The sequence below is a fragment of the Aegilops tauschii genome, chromosome 6, assembly GCF_002575655.3.
Source record: "Aegilops tauschii subsp. strangulata cultivar AL8/78 chromosome 6, Aet v6.0, whole genome shotgun sequence".
Classification (NCBI taxonomy): Eukaryota; Viridiplantae; Streptophyta; class Magnoliopsida; order Poales; family Poaceae; genus Aegilops; species Aegilops tauschii.
Window position 1 is genome coordinate 424,672,025 of NC_053040.3, and position 22,506 is coordinate 424,694,530.

Below are 22,506 nucleotides of genomic sequence, written 5' to 3' on the forward strand. Positions count from 1 at the left end.
TGAAATCCCAATTTCAGTCTTCGGAACATCTCATATGTTCTGCGACGTTTCAAAAACGTCTTTGGTGCCACAATTCTAAACCGTTAGCAATACGCACTGAACTATCACGTAGTCATCAAAACGTGTATGTCAGATGTTTCGTAACTTCTACAGACGACGCTGAGGTTCAGCACACCGAGTGGTGCATTAAGGACATAAGCCTTCTGTGCAGCAATGAGGACAACCCTCAGTTTACGGACCCAGTCCGCATAATTGCTACTACCAACTTTCAACTAAATTTTCTCTAGGAACATATCTTAACCAGTAGAACTAAAACGCAAGCTATGACATAATTTGCAAATACCTTTTGACTATGTTCATGATAATTAAGTTCATCTGATTATGAACTCCCACTCAGATAGACATCCCTCTAGTCATCTAAGTGAAACATGATCCGAGTTTAACTAGGCCGTGTCCGATCATCACGTGAGACGAACTAGTCAAGATCGGTGAACATCTCCATGTTGATCGTATCTTCTATACGACTCATGCTCGACCTTTCGGTCCTCCGTGTTCCGAGGCCATGTCTGTACATGCTAGGCTCGTCAAGTCAACCTAAGTGTATTGTGTGTGTTCCGAGGCCATGTCTGTACATGCTAGGCTCGTCAACACCCGTTGTATTCGAACGTTAGAATCTATCACACCCGATCATCACGTGGTGCTTCGAAACAACGAACCTTCGCAACGGTGCACAGTTAGGGTGAACACTTTCTTGAAATTATTATAAGGGATCATCTTACTTACTACCGTCGTTCTAAGCAAATAAGATGCAAAAACATGATAAACATCACATGCAATCAAATAGTGACATGATATGGCCAATATCATCATGCTCCTTTGATCTCCATCTTCGGGGCACCATGATCATCTTCGTCACCGGCATGACACCATGATCTCCATCATCATGATATCCATCATTGTGTCTTCATGAAGTCGTCTCGCCAACGATTACTTCTACTTCTATGGCTAACGCGTTTAGCAACAAAGTAAAGTAATTTACATGGCGTTATTCAATGACACGCAGGTCATGCAAAATAATAAAGACAACTCCTATGGCTCCTGCCGGTTGTCATACTCATCGACATGCAAGTCGTGATTCCTATTACAAGAATATGATCAATCTCATACATCACATATATCATTCATCACATCTTCTGGCCATATCACATCACATAGCACTTGCTGCAAAAACAAGTTAGACGTCCTCTAATTGTTGTTGCAAGTTTTTACGTGGTTTGTAGGTTTCTAGCAAGAACGTATTCTTACCTACGTATGACCACAACGTGATTTGCCAATTTCTATTTACCCTTCATAAGGACCCTTTTCATCGAATCCGTTCCGACTAAAGTAGGAGAGACAGACACCCGCTAGCCACCTTATGCATCTAGTGCATGTCAGTCGGTGGAACCTGTCTCACGTAAGCGTACGTGTAAGGTCGGTCCGGGCCGCTTCATCCTACAATGCCGCCGAAACAAGAAACGACTAGTAGCGGCAAGAAGAATTGGCAAACTCAATGCCCACAACTGCTTTGTGTTCTACTCGTGCATAGTAACTACGCATAGACCTAGCTCATGATGCCACTGTTGGGGAACGTAGCAGAAATTGAAATTTTCCTACGCTCACCAAGATGCATCTATGGAGTCTACTAGCAACGAGGGGAAAGGAGTGCATCTACATACCCTTGTAGATCGCGAGCGGAAGCATTCCAATGAACGTGGATGACGGAGTCGTACTCGCCGTGATCCAAATCACCGATGACCGAGTGCCGAACGGACGGCACCTCCGCGTTCAACACACGTACGGTGCAGCGACGTCTCCTCCTTCTTGATCCAGTAAGGGGGAAGGAGAGGTTGATGGAGATCCAGCAGCACGACGGCGTGGTGGTGGATGTAGCGGGTCTCCGGCAGGGCTTCGCCAAGCTTCTGTGAGAGAGAGAGAGGTGTTGCAGGGGAGGAGGGAGGCGCCCAAGGCTGTAGGTTTCTGCCCTCCCTCCCCCCCCCCTTTATATAGGCCCCCTTGGGAGGGGGGCCGGCCAAAACCCATCTAGGGTTGGGGGGCGGCGGCCAAGGGGTGGAAAGGGGTTGCCTTGCCCCCCAAGGCAAGGGGGAAGCCCCCCCACCCTAGGGTTCCCAACCCTAGGCGCATGGGGGGAGGCCCATGGGGGAGCGCCCAGCCCACTAGGGGCTGGTTCCCTTCCACTTTCAGCCCATGGGGCCCTCCGGGATAGGTGGCCCCACCCGGTGGACCCCCGGGACCCTTCCGGTGGTCCCGGTACAATACCGGTAACCCCCGAAACTTTCCCGGTGGCCGAAACTGGACTTCCTATATAAAATTCTTCACCTCCGGACCATTCCGGAACCTCTTGTGATGTCCGAGATCTCATCCGGGACTCCGAACAACTTTCGGGTTTCCGCATACATATATCTCTACAACCCTAGCGTCACCGAACCTTAAGTGTGTAGACCCTACGGGTTCGGGAGACATGCAGACATGACCGAGACGCCTCTCCGATCAATAACCAACAGCGGGATCTGGATACCCATGTTGGCTCCCACATGTTCCACGATGATCTCATCGGATGAACCACGATGTCGAGGATTTAGTCAATCCCGTATGCAATTCCCTTTGTCAAACGGTATGTTACTTGCCCGAGATTCGATCGTCGGTATCCCAATACCTTGTTCAATCTCATTACCAGCAAGTCTCTTTACTCGTACCGCAATGCATGATCCCGTGACTAACGCCTTAGTCACATTGAGCTCATTATGATGATGCATTACCGAGTGGGCCCAGAGATACCTCTCCGTCACACGGAGTGACAAATCCCAGTCTCGATCCGTGCCAACCCAACAGACACTTTCGGAGATACCCGTAGTGCACCTTTATAGTCACCCAGTTACGTTGTGATGTTTGGCACACCCAAAGCACTCCTACGGTATCCGGGAGTTGCACGATCTCATGGTCTAAGGAAAAGATACTTGACATTGGAAAAGCTCTAGCAAACGAAACTGCACGATCTTTTATGCTATGCTTAGGATTGGGTCTTGTCCATCACATCATTCTCCTAATGATGTGATCCCGTTATCAACGACATCCAATGTCCATGGTCAGGAAACCGTAACCATCTATTGATCAACGAGCTAGTCAACTAGAGGCTTACTAGGGACATGGTGTTGTCTATGTATCCACACATGTATCTGAGTTTCCTATCAATACAATTCTAGCATGGATAATAAACGATTATCATGAATAAGGAAATATAATAATAACCAATTTATTATTGCCTCTAGGGCATATTTCCAACAGGTGCAGCCTTGGCCCTTCCTCCAAGGAAGGGTGCGGCCAGGGAGGAGTCCTTCCTCCCCAAGGCACCTCGGAGGTGCCTTCCCCCTTTAGGACTCTCCCTTTTTCTTATCTCTTGGCGCATGGGCCTCTTGGGGCTGGTGCCCTTGGCCCATATAGGCCAAGGCGCACCCCCTACAGCCCATGTGGCCCCCCGGGGCTGGTGGACCCCCGGACCCCTTTCGGCACTCCCGGTACAATACCGATAAAGTGCGAAACTTTTCCGGCACCAAAATAAGACTTCCCATATATAAATCTTTACCTCCGGACCATTCCGGAACTCCTCGTGACGTCCGGGATCTCATCCGGGACTCCGAAAATCTTTCAGGTTACCGCATACTAATATCTCTATAACCCTAGCGTCACCGAACCTTAAGTGTGTAGACCCTACGGGTTCGGGAACCATGCAGACATGACCGAGACGTTCTCCGGTCAATAACCAACAGCGGGATCTGGATACCCATGTTGGCTCCCACATGTTCCACGATGATCTCATCGGATGAACCACGATGTCGGGGATTCAATCAATCCTGTATTCAATTCCTTTTGTCTATCGATATGTTACTTGCCCGAGATTCGATCGTCGGTATCCCTATACCTTGTTCAATCTCGTTACCGGCAAGTCTCTTTACTTGTTCCGTAACTCACATAATCCCGTGATCAACTCCTTGGTCACATTGTGCACATTATGATGATGTCCTACCGAGTGGGCCCAGAGATACCTCTCCGTTTACACGGAGTGACAAATCCCAGTCTCGATTCGTGCCAACCCAACAGACACTTTCGGAGATACCTGTAGTGCACCTTTATAGCCACCCAGTTACGTTGTGACGTTTGGTGCACCCAAAGCATTCCTACGGTATCCGGGAGTTGCACAATCTCATGGTCTAAGGAACTGATACTTGACATTAGAAAAGCTCTGAGTAAACGAACTACACGATCTTGTGCTAGGCTTAGGATTGGGTCTTGTCCATCACATCATTCTCCTAATGATGTGATCCCGTTATCAACGACATCCAATGTCCATGGTCAGGAAATCGTAACCATCTATTGATCAACGAGCTAGTCTCCTAGAGGCTTACTAGGGACATGGTGTTGTCTATGTATCCACACATGCATCTGAGTTTCCTATCAATACAATTCTAGCATGGATAATAAACGATTATCATGAACAAGGAAATATAATAATAACCTATTTATTATTGCCTCTAGGGCATATTTCCAACATGTACATACTAGGCTCGTCAAGTTTAACCCAAGTATTTTGCATGTGTAAAACAGGCTTACACTCATTGTATGCGAACGTAGAGTCTATCACACCCGATCTCACGAGGTGCTTCGAAACGATGAACTTTTGCAATGGTGCATACTTAGGGAGAACACCGTTGTCAAATCAGATTCAACTAAAGTGGGAGAGACAGACACCCGCAAAGCCACTTTTATGCAATACAAGTTGCATGTCAGTCAGTGGATCCAGTCTCTTGTGCGAGGACAAGTAAGGTTGATCCGAGCCGCTTCATCCAACAATACCGCCAAACCCAAATAAGACAAAGGAAGTAAGCAATTTGAACATCAACACCCACAACTTCTTTGTGTTCTACTCGTGCATATACATCTATGCATAGACCTAGTTCATGATGCCACTGATGGGGAACGTTGCATGAAAATCAAATTTTTTTCTACGAACACTCAAGATCCATCTATGGAGATGCATAGCAATGGGATGGGAGTGTGTCTACGTACCCTTGTAAACCGAAAGCCTTAGTGTACGTAACGCGGTTGATGTGGTCGTACTCGTCATGATCCAATCACAATCCAATCTGATCTAGTGTTGAACGGACGACACCTCCGAGTTTAGCACACGTACAACTCGGCGGCGTCCTATCCTTCTTGATCCAGCAAGTGAGGGAGAGGAGGTCGATGAGATCAGGACCAACACGACGGCGTGGTTGTGGCGACAATAGTGGAACTGCAGTAGGGCTTCGCCAAGCGTCTGCGCGAGGTGGAGGAGGTGTAACGGGAGGGAGACGGGTAAGGGTGGAAGCGGTGGCTGCCCCCAATGCCTCCCCACCTTTATACAAGCATGGAGGGGGCTGGTGGATTGCCCTCCAAGCCCCTAGGGTTGTTGGCCAAGGGGGGAGGAAATCCCTCCTTTCCTTCCCCACCGATCGCTATCCCCCTTTTTAGGGATCCTGATCTTATCCCTTCGGGATATGATACCATTCCTTTTAAGGAAGGATCTTGGTGTGCCTAGACCGGGGGTGTGGGGACTTTCCCACTATCCACATTCATGTGGGTCCCCCTGTAGGTGGGCCCCACTCCAGAACCTTCTAGAACCTTCCCGGCACAATACCGAAAAAACCTAAACATTTTTCAAAAACCTGAATATGACTTCCTATATATAAATATTTACCTACCGATCATTCCGGAGCTCCTCGTGATGTCCCGGATCCCATCCGAGACTCCGAACAACCTTCAGATTTCATCATATTAATATCTCAATACAACCCTAGTGCTACAGAACGTTAAGCGTGCGACCCTACGGGTTCGAGAATCACATGTAGACATGACCGAGACTCCTCTCCGGTCAATAACCAATAGCGGGACCTGGAGGCCCATATTGGTTCCTACATACGCCACGAAGATCTTTATCGGTTGAACCACGATGTCAAGGATTCTGCCAATCCCATATGCAATTCCCTTTGTCCGGCGATATGTTACTTGCCCGAGATTCGGTCGTCGGTATCTCCATACCAAGTTTAATCTCGTTACCGCAAGTCTCTTTACTCATTCCGTAATACAAAATCCCTGTGACTAAACTCATTATTCACTTCCTTGCAAGCTTGTTGGGATATTGTATTGCTGAGAGTATACCTGGCCAGATGGGCCGGCCTTAGCGTGCCGACCCGATAGCCCACGCGCCCGGCCCGTCATGGGCCGGCCCGGCACATGGCTTAACGAGCCGTGCTCGGCACGTGGCCCGGCTAGGGCCGTGCCTGGGCTGGCTAGCCAGGCACGCGTGCCGGCCCGGCACGGCACGGCTAGCAGCTAGCACGTCGCAGGAAGCCAGGAGGCGTACATGTATAGTATACGTACATGCATGTGCAACGGTACGAGCCGTCAAACACACGAAGCCAGTAGGGGTGCATGCATGCATGCAATTGAGAATTGAGATGCAATAGAAAAAGATGGCGTGCATGCAGGTACAACGGCACGAGCCGGCGAACGCGTCTGCCACGACGCTTGACGGCACCCCGTGACGAGGCGCCCGGCTGCTCGCTCCTTGCCGTGCCAATCGGGCCGGCCACCCCGTGCCACTCGGGACGCCGTGCTAATCGGGCCAGCGTGCCGGCCCGTGAGGCTGCTGTGCCGTGCCTGGGCCAAAGAGGCGAGCACGCGTGCCGGCCCGGCACGGCCCGTGTATTATACGTGCCTGGTCGGGCCGTGCCGTGCCTGGCCCGTGTAAGCCTGGCCGGGCCGGCCCATTTGGCCAGGTATAGCTGAGAGGGCCTAGAGATATCTCCCCGTCACACAAAGCGACAAATCCCAGTCTCGATCCATGCAACCCAACAAATACCTTCGGAGATACCTGTAGAGCACCTTATGATCACCCAGTTATGAAGTGACGTTTGATAGTACACAAAGTATACCTTCAGTATCCGGGAGTGGTATGATCTCATGGTCTAAGGAACTAATACTTGACATGAAGAAAGTTGTAGCAAATAACTAAATGATCTGATGCTAAGCCTACGGTTGGGTCAGTCCATCACATCATTCTCCTAATGATGTGATCCCATTATTAAATGACAACTCATGTCTATGGTCAGTAAACCATAACCATCTTTGATCAACGAGCTAGTCTAGTAGAGGCTTACTAAGGGCACGGTGTAGTTTATGTTTTCACACACGTATTTAAGTTTCGGGTCAATACAATTCTAGCATGAATAATAGATTTATCATGAACAGGAAGTATGATAATAACCATTTTATTATTGCCTCTAGGACATATTTCCAACAGTAAAACCATACGTCCTGCTTTGATTATATTGATGTGATGGAGTATCCAGTACAAGATGATCTACCTCGAGGTCGTATGGTTGTGTTCTAAACCGTAAGGCTGGTAATCGTGCCTCTAAAGACTAAACCCCACGGCTTATATACACACACACCGGGGGTACCTAGGTTACATATGGTCGGTTGCTAATCATGCCTGCTAGTGAGCTATCCTTGAAGTGCACGCCAAGTCTTCAGAGGTTTCCATCTTGATCGTGTTGAGGTTCATAGCTTCTGGAGTCCTTCCTTGTGGAGATTGGTGGGCCGTAAGCTCGGCCCGTGGACGTTGGGTCGTATAGGCTAGTACCCCTTAGACTAGGACACCGTCACCAAGCCACCCTTAGTTCTTTGAAGATTAATACACCAGTTGGTGAATGTCATCCCCATTCTCCTTAAACAGGTTTCCCAAGTGACCACAAATAGCACACCAGTCCAACAATCGTTCGTACTTGACTTTGTAAATCTGACGCACAAGATCCCGAACCATGGAGACAACATTTTTAGTGGTTTCTAAACATTTTTCATCCAAACGTGATAGAAGTTACCAGTAAAATCATAAGATTGTGATTCAGTGTACATGACTTCTCCAACCTTGGTCGCAAGGGGTGTGACTAGGTGAGCGTATCCATCCGGAACATCATGTATCTAAATCCATAAATCCAGCGTATCCAAACTAATCACCGAGGGCTTCATCACACAATCATATGGAGCAATGATGACTGTGTTTCCTCGGAAGTTCCAAGGTCCATCTTGCATCACCCTCTCCTAGTTGCTGAGGCAAAAGAACTGAAGGGTATGCAAATTATCTTTGAAGGGCCTAAATTTCACATCTCAAGCCAGATTCCATGCCAACCTCATATTCTTGAAGAACCAAGCTCGGGAGTAGGGTTTCTCCATGTGCGCCCTTGTGATCGCCATCCACCTAGTGGCAGCCGGTGACGCCTCCTTTTCATTAAAGACCACGTCGTCCAAATCTTCCTCACGAAGACCCAACTCCTTCATCAGCGACTCCACCTCGCTAACTGCCTCTGATCCGGATGCCGTTGAGGACGTCAAACCTGACGGTGCGCTCTTCTCCATCTGGAATTCCTAACCTGATGAAACTAGATCGGGTATTTGTTGTGGGAAACCCTAGCACGCGTGTAGCCCTTGAAAACACCCCTGACTAGGACCGGGCGGCGATCGCAAGGATCAACCCGTATCATCTCAAATCGAGGGGGAAGGAACGGCGGCAGGGAACAAGGAAACTCTACGACGGCGTGGTCGCTGCCGAGAGAACTATAACCCTAGCAGGAGGGAAACTTTTGAGGCTTGCCGGAGAACGAATTAAAATGCCTCCCTGTATGGGCTTACAAAGCCAGGCCCATATACACAAGAAATATACAAGAGGAAAGCACTGCAAACGGGCCGTAGTCTTTTCCGCATCCCCACCTGTTCTCCACTTGCACGCGCATCTCCCCGCAGAATCTGCCGGACTCTGAAACCCCACGCAGACACAGCTCCGCTCCGCCCTCACCCCGGCCACCTCCTCCCACCCACCGCCGCCGGCGGAGTCATGGAGGTCGGCGGCGAGGAGTTCGCGGTCGGCGTGGTGATCTCCGCGAAGACCACCCTCGGGGAGGAGTTCGAGGGCCAGATCGTCTCCTTCGACCGCCCGAGCAACCTCCTCGTCATCCATATCCTTCCCAAATCCCCCTTTGCTCCCCGCCTCCGTCTCCATGCCGTTTACTTCTGCCTCCTGCTCTATTTCCGTGTGCTGCGTGGTTGCTTTGTTTCCATGACGGCGTAGATCACAGGAGGGCGTGGGCAGGGCGGAGAGGGGCGAGCGGCGGAACGTGAGGGTGCTCAAGGCCAACTACATCCAGGAGTTCTCCGTCGTCGGCAAGTACGACGACCCGCTCGACCCGGCTGGCTGTGTGCTCGACCTTGCCGCCGTCCACGCCAGGGAGGAGGCCGCCCTCAGGTGCGTCATACTGCATCCCAAACCCTTTTGGTACTACTTTCTAGTCATTGCTAGTTAGGCATGTGATGCTTATTTTTATCTTGTTTGAATTTGAGATGCGGTCAAGATTCAATCAATGAGCTCGGGAAACATGAACACCACAACATTGTTTTGGATTCTAGTCACTGTAAATGTGAATTCATGTTTGAGGACACAACAATAAAGCAAGAAGAAGTATATGAGCTTCACAATCCTCATTTGACCAATGTTCTCTTTGTTCTAAAATTGAACCTGACCCTTCTAGTTGGTAAAGGTGATACTGAAATAGGGTCTGGACAAGAAAGTGATAGCAAGTAAAGATGATACTGATATAGCTGACTTGAGCTATAGCTTGATTAAGCAAACTAGCTATTTAGAACTTGCCACACATTTGGTTATATTGTGTTTGAAGGCACCTTCTTTGGTTCTAATGCAAATAAGCCTAGATCTTTTGAGGTTGGTCACTTTTATGAGAGAAGGCGGAGCACATCTCTCTACTATTAAAGGGGAGTTTGTATGTCGTTCGTCTCCCAGGGCCCCACCGATCGAAGGATCTTCCCACCATTCTCTTTTTTTTTTACCGACCGCAACCCCACCCAGTTTGGTAAGTGTTGATTCAGTCACATCTTCTTCCTTTCTTAGGATGCACTCATGTATCTCCTCAGCAGATCCACTGCCATAAAAAATAAATTAATCATCAGTAAAAAATTGTCTCCAGCAGCACCAGCCGATTCACTACCATAGATGGCAAATCAATCTATCTATCTTCTACATCTACACTGCCTAAAAAAGACATAACGTTCCCATTTAGCTCAACCTTCGTTCGCCTCCATTCATGCTTAGCACGCCAAGAAAACCAGAGGAAAGCCGACCCGCTACAACCCACACACGCACATCCATCCTCCCCTCTATTCCACTGGGTTTATTTCTTCAAGGTTAATCAAGTCTTTAGGTTTTAGAGAAATGGAGAGGGGTTGGTGGAGAAGGAATTATTTGACGGTAAATTGAATCAACAATACTGCGTAATGTTAGACATGATTAATGTTAAACCATTAGAATGTGTGTACCCCGTTGCAGCGCACGGGCAATTAGCTAGTATGAGAGAGAAGTTGTTAAACATTTCTTTGGTGTGTACCATTCTTGCATAGGAGGGCTAGCAATTCTGCTCTCCTCGCTCTAAACTGCTCCTAAAAGCTAGGATTCTTCGCTTGTTCCAGTCCAGTCACAAAACATGGCCAAGATAGGCTAGAAAACTTATTATCCAAAGCCCTGTCCATCGAAAGTTCACTATCCTGGTCTAAAAGCATGCTTGCGAAAAGGCATAACAGTTTCCAAATAGAAGATACATAAACAGGGGAGACACCTCTAAAATTAATCACTCCATAACTAGATTGGGTACTATACTACTATGGTCATTTCCAAATTAGTCTTCATCTGCAGAAAATAAGTGGAAGAAGCAATCTGCACAACTTCAACGGGGCTGTTCATAACCCTTGTACACACACATCTCATAGATTGATATTTAGACATACTTCACTGACATGGCAGCACATACAAATGTAAAAATTTAGGAACCAGGTTGGATTTTACGAATCGGTGGTCCTTTCAGAATTTATTTGTGTTTCTTTTCGTGCCACCCGTTGGTGACCAAAATAAGCAGCTTAACTAGCCCAATAACACCTTTTAAGAAAGGGGAAGTATGACTAGTAGCATAGGCAGTCATTGACAATTACTTTCCAATTTTCATTGCATTTGGACCTGCAACTCTTGATCCAGGAGGCCTACCCCACCCCCCCCTGAGTTCTCACTAAATAGATCTCACTTGGGTAGGTTGTCCTAGTGGCGGGCCTCATAATTGTCCTACAAACAGTGCAATATTTGGCTGTTACTAGCATAGCCCACCTAGGTTGATGATGCATCATATCGTTTAGATGGATGTGGAGATGATATTCCAGCAATATAGTAAGGATTGAGATTGAATGTGTAACCAAGGAAAATTGGAAGAATTCAGAACAGTGCACTATGATTGTCCTACAAACAGTGCACTATTTGGCTGTTAATAGCATAGCCCACCTATGCAACTTGATGATGAATCATATCGTTTCGACGGATCTGAAGATGATATTCCAGCAATATAGTAAGGACTGAGATTGAATGTGCAACTAAGGAAAATTGGAAGAATTTAGAACTGGTATTGATGCTGTGTTGGAAATTCAGTTGTTTCCTTTCTGTCTCTCCAATCATCGAATGATCAGACCTGTATTGGCCTTGTTTGTAGCTAATCAGAAGTTCCTTTTTCGCGACGCAAAAGTGGATTGATAATTCTGGCAGATGTATAACTGACATTGTATGCTACGTGTCATTTTAGAACGCATGACTGAATTGATCATGGTTAAAAATTTGGATCTGGGTTCGGGTCAATTTGGTTCCAGAGTTTGTCTTCTGATTAAGGATAGTAGCCTCACGTACATGCATGCAATACTGCTAGACTGCATATACGGTATTGTTTGGATGGTGCCAATTTTTGCCATGCCAAATATTGGGCAGCCTATGACTATTTGGCACTGGCTTGATTTGTTTTTTTTTTAAATCTGTCTGCCAATGGAAACCTACCTATCTCTCACATATTCCTACCAAATGATTGGCAATGAGGGTGCAAGAATCCTTGGCCAAAATTTGGCAAGCCAGGTCTTGCCAACTTTTGGTATGGCGAGATTGGGTGCCAACCAAACACACCCATAGAATGCACTAGCACCCTTAAGGTTTACTACACTAGGCCATAAATAGTAGTTATAGAAGTCGTGATAATTTCTGAAATTAATTTTTGTCATGGAGATGATACCACACTACAGCAGATCCAAATTCAATTCACAACTTTAGCCACTGGTTATTTGGGTTCTTTGGCTGTTAACTTGCTAGATGACATTTGATTTCAGACTCAGTATTGAGTTACTAGCATTTGGATTGTCTTTGCGAGTTGATGAAAATCTACTATTTAGGGGTGTGTATATATATTACAGTATTTGGGTAATCTGGTGTTTAGTTATATAATAGTAATAGCTCAACAGGTGAACTTAGATGGAGAAGTGTGCAGAAAATGAATAGCATCATGAACACTTCCATTTTAACACTATGCATTTGTTTCCCTGCATTGAATTCAAAATGAAAATGACAAGTGCGGTTTGTTTTGGCCAGAGTTAATCCCAACATATTGTCATATTGCAAATTCTGACAACAACTGATTTAGTGCACCTATAGGTATGACTTTTGAGGGTGAACGCTTCCTGGAAGATGTTATAAACCTTAGTGGTTGACTAATGATGTGTATGATCACAGTCATGCCTCTTTATGTCACTGGTTTTGTGCTAAAGAGCTAGCAAATTGGTTATGATTTTGCTTATTAATTTTGCCATTTGGGCTTTATCCCTCGCGATTCTTGTTTTTGGTGTTTATTGGTTCTATCATTTATGGTGATATGTTTTATCATGCTTAATGTTACTATCTAGAAGCTGAAAATTAGCTTGCATGTTGTTGGCTTCTGCACTGCGACATTTTGGTTCTCACACTGCATGCAAATGATGCACAGGCAAGCTGAGATTGAAGCTGAGAGAATTGGTGTTGGTGTCACCCCAGAAGCTCAAAGATTATTTGATGCATTGTCGAAGACGTAAGTTTGACCTTTCATTATGTCTCTCTTGGATATTCATGCTTTTGACACTTTTCCTATGGATCGGCCTTTATTCTTGTACTCCATAGTTACCAAATTTGAATTTGAGGAAAGAAACTAGGAACTTTTAGGTATATATGCTGGTCAAATCTTTATTAGTTTGTTTCACATTTTGTTAGTATTAGGCCCCATTAGTGATGCGGGATCCTGATCCCCTCTCCTTATGGATAATAGACTCTTCTTTTCATTCCCCACCGAAATTACTTGATTGTGAAGTTTGTATCTGCAAAAAAGAAAGTAAATGTGCAAGCCTTCTTTTTGTATGATATCGAATCTTCTGGTTGTGGCCTGTTCAAAAGCTGGAAGAACATTATTATGCAAAAAGTTGCTGGCATGTGTGTCAACTTGTTTTTGAGGTTAATTTTATGCTACTTCCTGGTGTGCTAGCTCTTAACACAGAGCTATGCTTGGTATTGAGGGTTCTTTTGGGTGGTTATTGTCAAGCTGGTGTCTCAGTATGTTCTTTGATTTTCTGTCTGTTTCTCTGTGTAAGACTTGTGTTGCTGATTTGGTTGAGGCTTTTCTGACGAAGCCAAGAAAGTTTTTTTTGTGTGTGTGTCATATAAAGGTGCAAAAAGGATATATTTTGCATTTGCCTGGAAATGAGATATGACTAGAACCAGCATCAGCCTTGTCACTGAGAAATAATTGTGGTAAGAGAGGCTGTGTAGGTATTAGGTAAGTGCCATGGAGTGCTGAAACATTCTGTACTTTAGTCAAAGCTGCAGCACTTTGCACTTTTTCCCGTAGCAACCTTTCAATCAGCTTTACTCTGAACAAATTGATTTCACTTTATGCGGTTTGCTACAATTTGTCCACACTAGATTATGTATGGTTTACTATGATTTTGGGGGCATTTCTAAAACATTATCAAGCTCTGTTGGAGATGCTGTGTGTATTCGTCAGTTTCTCTACCAGTCAGGGATCCTCATGTGTTGCACCATTATTGCAAATGTTTGGTGTTTATGAAAAATCTATGGAGGCTTTGACTTTTTTCTCTAGTTCCTCATGTCACTAAATAACGGAGTCTATTTCCTCACCAGGCTTCCAGTTCATTGGGACAAGACCGACATTGTTGTAATGAAGGAGGTTCGTGTATGCAGTCCATACCTGCCTGAAAATGTCAGCGGCGGAACATCAGCTGCTAATGAACGGGTTAAGAAAGTGGTAACGCTTCTATACTTGTAGATTAATGTTTATATACTTCTAAACGTCGGAACCAGGAAAATGACTAACCGTTGTTCACCCTTGTTTTCTTTGGTGTTTTTTTTTCTGCACAGCTGGACTTTGAAAGGAAAAGACAACATGTGCGTGTACCTGGCCAATTCTAACTTATTCGACTTGACGATTTTCACCTCAACTCCTGCTGTGATCTGTTTCTAAATCCGACCTTGTTCATTCAGTTTCATCAGTTGAATTTTCTAAAAATCTGTTTCAGCATGTTCTTGTTCTCACAAACTACCACACTAGTTAGCTTATTGATACTCTGCACTAGATGCCATATGTGGTGGTGAATAATTGCAGCACACCGTGCTGATAATTCTATGGCTGATAGTGAAAGGTTGTGTGGCTGAAGCAAACTAAGGAAAGAAAATAGATTGGTGGCACTGAAAGAATAGGAAGTTGTATAACAACTAAGAAAAGATGCGGAGCAAAGGCAAAACTGAAAATTAGTCTCTCAGACTTTGTATTACTCTTCCTGGTGGAATAATATTTCCAGCTTGTGCTCTTGTATTCTTTTGCTTCCCTTGCAATCCATGGTATTGGACATGTAAAGCGCAATCGTGTAGTTTTATTGGTGAGATGGTATCATGGCGTTATTTTGTTCATGTTTTGCAATCAGATGCACAAAGAACTGTTTGAACTCCAGTTCATGGCTGGGATTCTATTGATGCGTAGTGGAGCGTTTATATGGTGTACAATTACACTGTTTTTTTCAAGCAGAGTCGCAAATACAAGCCAAAATGTGAAGGATAGATTTCCCGAGAAGGGAAATTGGGTTGGGTTGCGTTGCATCAATCTAATTTGCAACTTATATCTTGCGGTGATGACTGTTCATCAACCTATTTTGCATCTTGTATAAGATTCCATTGGTTCCTCCTCGGCCAGCTTGGTTCCATTCCCCGGAGGGCGAAAGATATACGGGCATACGGCCTTGCTTTTCCCCACCTATCTGAGTAGTTGGCCCTTAGAGACGGAGTTTTTTTTTTTTTTTTTTTTTGCGGGGACTTAGAGACGGAGTTGAGTCATGTATTTAGGTGATACCATAGTACCGGGCGCACGGTAGCTACTAAGATTGTAGAAACATCTGATCATAAACAGATCGTAATATGATTTGTTGTACTATAAAAGTTCGTATCAAAACACATCACTTATCGTACCATAGAAGTTCAAATCAAAACATGTTACTGATATTCATATATTTTGTAATACTAAAAAATAACTCAAGACACCACGTTGAAGAGCAACAAAAGGGGTGGTCTTGAAAAAGGAGCAATAAAAGGAAAAAATGCACACAATACTTTTACACTCCCCATGTTATATTGTCCGCCTCTCTCCATCAGACTTTTGAATGCGTTGGTTGTAGGATTTGAATACCCTGCGTGTAAATAAAATGCAAACTTAAAATGTTAAGGCATGATAAACACATACTGTGTCTATGTTAACAATGTTCTTCAAGCTGATCCAATAAAAGGGAAGACAGTAGTTGGGCTGAACCATGCACCGAAACTGACCATATGTGACCAGAGGGATACACGCGTTGTTTGTACTTGGACTCATCCAAATGTTGGCAGAGTTAAGCTGAATACAGACGCTTCAGCCTTACGAGATGAAGCAGGAGCAGGTATGATACTCAGAGACCATGATGGGTCTGTTATTTTTAGCTCTTGCCGATGCATATAATCATGCGATGATATTTTGGAAGTTGAACTCCTAGCATTGAAAGAAGGAATTTCGCTCGCGCTACAATGGAGAATCAGATTGTTTGGAGGTTGTCACGATGATCAAAGGAGGAAGTGGGAACAAGTCTAAGTACTCCCTCCGTTTCAGTTTACAAGTCCTACGCGTATACCTAGGTTGCCAATTTTACCATCCTAATATAAATTATATAACACAAAAATTATACCGTTTAAAAATAGAACATCTGAAGTTTATATTGGTATGTTTTTTGTAATATATGACTTGTATTAGGTTGGTAAAATTGACGACCTAAAGATACGCGCACGCCCTGTAAACCGAGAGAGAGGGAGTATGTTTTTATCGCTAGATAGATTATTAGTAGCATGTGACAGAGGAATTCTTGCATTACCCATACTCATCGGAACTGTAATAATATTAGTCATGCCTTGACTAATTTTGGTAGGATGTAACATCGAACTATGGTGTGACTAGGCTCTATCCCAGTTGAGATTATGGAACTTGAGAAATTGGATCTTTTACCCCATTTTTCTTCTAACTTTGATCATTTGCCCCCACCCCCACCCCCTAGAATGACGGGTGGGGCCGGGGCCACTTGCCATTGAGACAAGCATGGAGCAAATCATCAAACCCCATGTAAAGTGGGGCAAAAGATCCAATCCCCCCATAGAACTTGTAGGACGAGAATGTAACCCTTGATTTTGAGTAATGCAAGAATTTATTTATAAAAAAAATGTTCTTCAAGAAATTTAGTTAAGGCCTCCTTTGATTCATAGGATAGGAATAGTACAGGAATAGAAAAATCATAGAAAATGAGATGGCATGCATCTTATTTCCTATAAAGAAAGAGATATCATTTGATGCACAAGATAGAGTTTTTCCATTGAGTCTAGACTAATGTTTGTTTCTCTCTGTAATGTGAAGGATTGATTCATATCCTATATAGGAATAGGAATCCATTCCTACAAACCAAATGTCTTCAAAGAAATTTTTCCTATAGAGTTCATATCCTTTACAATTCCTACGGTATTCCTATTAATCAAAGGAGGCCTAAGATCTTGGTAGCGCTACCAAGTTACGGTAGCACCATTTTGGCCTGATCGAACTTGGGGCCTCATTTGATTTGTAGGAATTCTATAGGTTAGGATTTTTAAAGTTTTTTTCTTTGGAGCCCTTTGATTTTTAGAAATTGATTCCTATACCTATGTCAGATAATAATCATTCCTTAACATTTCAAAGAAAAAATGTAGCCTAGACTCAAAAAATCTATCCTATGCATCAAATGGCAACTCTTTTCCTATAGGAACTGAGATGCATGTCATTTCAATCGTGTAATTTTTCTATTCCTACAATATTGTTATCCTATGAACCAAAGAAGTCCTCAGACGTCTCTCCCTGGAGGCGATTTGCTTGTCGTCTTGTTCCTCGTTTGAGGCTTGTCAGTGCATCTCCAACGGCAACCCGTAAATTTTCTCCCGCATCCGCCCGCGGACAGTGGGAACTAGTCTACGAACATGGACGCGGGATGCCGCCATCCAACGCTAACCGCATACATTTCATACTCTTTTTCAACAAACCGGATGAAGTTCATGCAAATACGAACGGATTTCATACAACACATGACGGATTTCATACGAACACGACGGATTTTCATTACATTTCGAACATCTAGAACAAAAAAAAAGACTCGACCCTAAACCTATCCTACGGCGGCGGCGGCCGGCATCTAAGCCTGTGTCGTCCTTCATCCGCCATCTTCATGAGCACCGACAATAAGACCGATGAAGTGAAGGTGCAGTCTCCGACAAGGAAGAGTAGAACACAGGAGATGGACCGGCCCACATGGGACACCAGGCCCTGCCGCCTCCCGTGGCCTAGTCATCCTCGGAGGAGTCTGCGACATATCTGTCACCGGTGGCCGTGAGGTCCATGATAGAAATGATGGTGCCTGCGCTGTCGTCATCCCGCCGGGGCCGCCTGATGGTTCGTCGGCAGCGCATAGGAGGCGCGGCTGGCTTTGTTCTCCTCCGCGATCGCCTGCAATTGCGCATTCGCGGCGGCCGCTTTCTAGCGAGTGGCGGCTTGAGCGCGGACGACATCGTAGATGGCATGCTGTTCCTGTTGGTGAACGTAGCAATAATTCAAAATTTTCCTATGTGTCACCAAGATCAATCTAGGAGATGCTAGCAACGAGAGAGAGGGAGTGCATCTTCATACCCTTGAAGATCGCTAAGTAGAAGCGTTACAAGAACGCGGTTGATGGAGTCGTACTCGCGGCGATTCAAATCGCGGAAGATCCGATCTAGCGCCGAACGGACGGCGCCTCCGCGTTCAACACACGTACAGCCCGGGGACGTCTCCTCCTTCTTGATCCAGCAAGGGGAGAGGAGAAGTTGAGGGAGAACTCCAGCAGCACGACGGCATGGTGGCAATGGAGCTCGTGGTTCTCCGGCAGGGCTTCGCCAAGCACTACGGAGGAGGAGGAGATGTATGAGGAGGAAGGGGGCTGCGCCAAGGGAAGGGTACGGCTGCCCTCCCACCCCTCCACTATATATAGGGGCAAGGGGAGAGGGGAAGGCGCCCTAGGGTTTCCCCTAGGGGGCGGCGCCAAGCAGATTGGATCTCCCTAGGGAAAATCCTAGGGAGACTTGCCCCCCAAGCCAAGCAGGTGGAGGCTTGCCTCCCAAGCCAGGTGGAGGCGCCCCACCTCCCCAAGTAACGTGGGAAAGGGTGTGGGGGGCGCACCACTCCTTAGTGGGCTGGTTTGCCCCTTCCCCTTTGGCCCATAAGGCCCTCCAACACTTGTCGGGGCTCCCGAAACACCTTTCGGTCATGCTGGCCATAGCCTGGTACCCCCGGAACACTTCCGGACTCCAATACCCTTCGTCCAATATCTCGATCTTCACCGCCGGACCATTCCGGAACTCCTCGTGACATCCGGGATCACATCCGGGACTCCGAACTACCTTCGGTAACCACATACTATTTCCCATAACAACTCTAGCGTCACCGAACCTTAAGTGTGTAGACCCTACGGGTTCGGGAACCATGCAGACATGACCGAGACACCTCTCCGGCCAATAACCAATAGCGGGATCTGGATACCCATATCGGCTCCCACATGTTCCACGATGATCTCATCGGATGAACCACAATGTCGGGGATTCAATCAATCCCGTATACAATTCCCTTTGTCCATCGGTATGTTACTTTCCCGAGATTCGATCGTCGGTATCCCAATACCTCGTTACCGGCAAGTCTCTTTACTCGTTCCGTAACACATGATCCCGTGGCTAACTCCTTAGTCACATTGATCTCATTATGATGATGCATTACCGAGTGGGCCCAGAGATACCTCTCCATCATACGGAGTGATAAATCCCAGTCTCGATTCGTGCCAACCCAACAGACACTTTCGGAGATACCTGTAGTGCACCTTTATAGTCACCCAGTTACGTTGTGACGTTTGGTACACCCAAAGCATTCCTACGGTATCCGGGAGTTGCACAATCTCATGGTCTAAGGAATTGATGCTTGACATTAGAAAAGCTCTTAGCAAACGAACTACACGATCTTGTGCTATGCTTAGGATTGGGTCTTGTCCATCACATCATTCTCCTAATGATGTGATCCCGTTATCAATGACATCCAATGTCCATGGTCAGGAAACCATAACCATCTATTGATCAACGAGCTAGTCAACTAGAGGCTTACTAGGGACATGTTGTGGTCTATGTATTCACACATGTATTACGGTTTCCAGTTAATACAATTATAGCATGAACAATAGACAATTATCATGAACAAGGAAATACAATAATAACCATTTTATTATTGCCTCTAGGGCATATTTCCAACAGCTCCGTGATGAAGTTGGGGTTCGCCGCGGCCGCCACGGCCTCATCGCTCGTCCGCTCGCCGTAGATCTGCCCCCTTGCCAGCCGGTGCTGCTCCAGGAGGAACAAGTTGTACTGATGTTCCTCCCGCGCCTGCTGGAATGCCGACAAAGGTGCCGATGCAGGCTGCACCTCCACCATGGCGGTGTTGTAGTGCGCCTGCTCCATGGTGAAGTCGACGTGCACAGGAGGCGCCTGAGCCGGGGCGGTGTCGTCGTAGCCCGTCTCCATCGTGGTCTCGTCCTTGTCATGGGAGACCTCGGGCGAGCTGGCCAGCAAGCCGACCTCGATTCGCCTGGCACGACGGCTCTGCCAGGCGGCGGCAAAGACGGCCGTGACGTGCTTCATCTCCGTGGAAAGGCTCTCCCATAGAGCTTCGCCGTCTGCAGTCATGGCGGATGCAATGCAAGGGAGGAGGATGGGAGGGGCTTGTGGTGTGGTGTGAAGTTAGTCGGGTGTGGCCGCCTTTATATAGCGGATTTTGGTGAGACGAGGCGTCTGGGTGCGTCAATGCGCGACACTGGAGTGGATTTCTTGGGCGGAGAGCCTGGTTAATGGCGGCATACGGCACGAATGCGGGCAGCTGGCATCGGGCGGGAATGAGCGCGTGGGCGAGGGAGGAGGGGTTTTGGTGGGCCAGGGCGGTCAGAAGAGGGCGTGAGATCGGTTTATCTCCGGTTTGCGGAAGAAAATCGTGCCCGGACCATTCGACAGACCGATACAGACCCGCGTTGGATTGCTTCAGTGGTCCGAGCGATTGCGGGAGATTTGAGGGTCAGCATTGAGATGCCCTTAGAGCAACTCCAATGCACCGACCCAAACGGACGGCGATTTTGTCCGTTTGGGTCGGTCGCCCTGTTATGGTTTGGGTCGGCAGTGCGCCCAACGCCCGTGACCCATTTCATATCCGCACACAAATTTGAAAAGGCCCGCGGCCATAGATCATGCCGACGGCCATGTCGTCGCCCAAAGTTCATGCCGGCACCATGTCAGCGGCCGACATACAATGCCAGCTCATAAAAATACCACACGGTTCATACTGGCGCACTTGCCAGCGGCCGGCACACATGTCAGCACACAAAAAGGGGCGGGAAATTCAACCACGCCATCTTGGCCGTGGTCATGCCAGCACACTTGCCCCGTATACAAAAAAGGAATGGCAGTCGCCGCCATAGATCACTCGTCGTCGAACTTGAGCATGTCGGCCTGCATCTTCTCGAACCATGGTCTCTTCCTCGGCGACACGGTGTTGAGGTCCACCTTCATGATCTCCACCCCCGTCATGATGCTAGCGAAAGCCACTTCTTTCGCCTCAGTCTTGGCATTGGCGGCCTCGATCTCTGACATCTTGGCTTGCTTCTCCGCCTCCGTCTCAAGCATCCTCGCTTGCTTCTCTGCCTCCATCTCAAGCCTCTTCCTTTGGATCTCCATGAAGGCATTCATTTGCTCTTCCTTGTCTTGCCGGCGCTTCTCCTCCCTTGAGTCCTTCCTGGTCATCATGCCCTCCACGGTTGCGATCAAGGCGATCGACGCCGCATCCCGCTTGTCCTTCTTCTTCGAGTTGGTCTTCCCCCGCGACCGTGGCTTCTCGCCCTCCCCAACCTCCTCCACGGCTTTCTTCCTTCCACGCGCCATGAGGGCGGCATATTGCGCCTTGAACTTCTCCTCTCCATTGATGACCCTCCAACAATGGGAGAGGTTGAAGGACTTGCCCTCATGTTGGACCTTGAATGCCTTCAAAGTTTGGAATACCTACAAATGAATAGCATGCAAGCATATGGGCAAATGGATATGCAAATGGATATGCAAGCATGAAGGGGATGGAAAACAAAGAGGGGCGCATGCATACCATGTCTTGCATGCCAATGCCGCTCACGGGGCATGCCTTGATGCTCTCAAGAGTGGCACAAAACTTGTTGCACTCTTGTTGTATCACCAGCCATCGCTTCGAAATGGACACCCACTCGCACGTGCTATGCATTTAGTACGGCGCAAACTTCTTGCGTTCATGGAACTCACGATGGACACGAATTCAAAAGGTTGATGCCTTTTGTTCGGCGCCGACCTTGGGGTCTTGCCCAATGTCCCTCCAACACTCACAAAGGAGCTTGTCCCGCTCCGACTTCGCCCCAGCAGCTTGGTTGGCGAGCTCATCCTCGAACAAAGGCTCCCAGTCGATGTCCAACTCATCCTCTTCCTCGAGGCCGTAGTCCTCCGGAAACTCGTGGTTGAGCAGGAAGTCGTCCAGGTCCAGGCCGACTTGATCTTGCATGAAGGCGTCGTGCATGCCAGCAGAGCCAGCGGCCGCCACACCACCCTCAAAGATGATGCTCTCCATGAAATGGTTGGCCGTCTCGTCATTGTCGGCCGCCGGCATTCTGTCGAACAGGTTCCGGGCATTGGGAAGCACATCGGCTGGCATGTCCTGCGCGCGTTTCCTCGCCCCTCCGGATGACGAGTCACCAGCCACCGGCGTGGCGTTGAGGTCGATGGGCACGTGCGCGGGCGCGGAAGGCGCCACCACGCTCACCTCCGGCGAGCATTCTCGG

At 47.2% G+C, this 22,506-nt stretch overlaps 1 protein-coding gene across 1 annotated transcript; it reads left to right on the plus strand.

The window, feature by feature from the left end:
* The first annotated feature begins 8,841 nt into the window (after positions 1-8,841).
* Positions 8,842-14,876, plus strand: LOC109785336 (uncharacterized). Its single transcript, XM_073502355.1, has 5 exons — positions 8,842-9,109; positions 9,228-9,397; positions 13,002-13,082; positions 14,186-14,309; positions 14,423-14,876. The coding sequence occupies exons 1-5, from the start codon at positions 8,990-8,992 to the stop codon at positions 14,471-14,473; spliced, it is 546 nt and encodes a 181-aa protein (XP_073358456.1). The 5' UTR covers positions 8,842-8,989; the 3' UTR covers positions 14,474-14,876.
* Positions 14,877-22,506: the final 7,630 nt, after the last annotated feature.

What these genes read in the sequence shown, in the direction of transcription:
- LOC109785336 (XM_073502355.1), top strand. Translation starts at nt 8,990, where the DNA reads ATGGAGGTCGGCGGCGAGGAGTTCGCGGTCGGCGTGGTGATCTCCGCG. An exon ending in CGAGCAACCTCCTCGTCATC is followed by an intron (nt 9,110 to 9,227) that starts CATATCCTTCCC and finishes CGGCGTAGATCA; the next exon opens with CAGGAGGGCGTGGGCAGGGC. An exon ending in ATGAACGGGTTAAGAAAGTG is followed by an intron (nt 14,310 to 14,422) that starts GTAACGCTTCTA and finishes TTTTCTGCACAG; the next exon opens with CTGGACTTTGAAAGGAAAAG.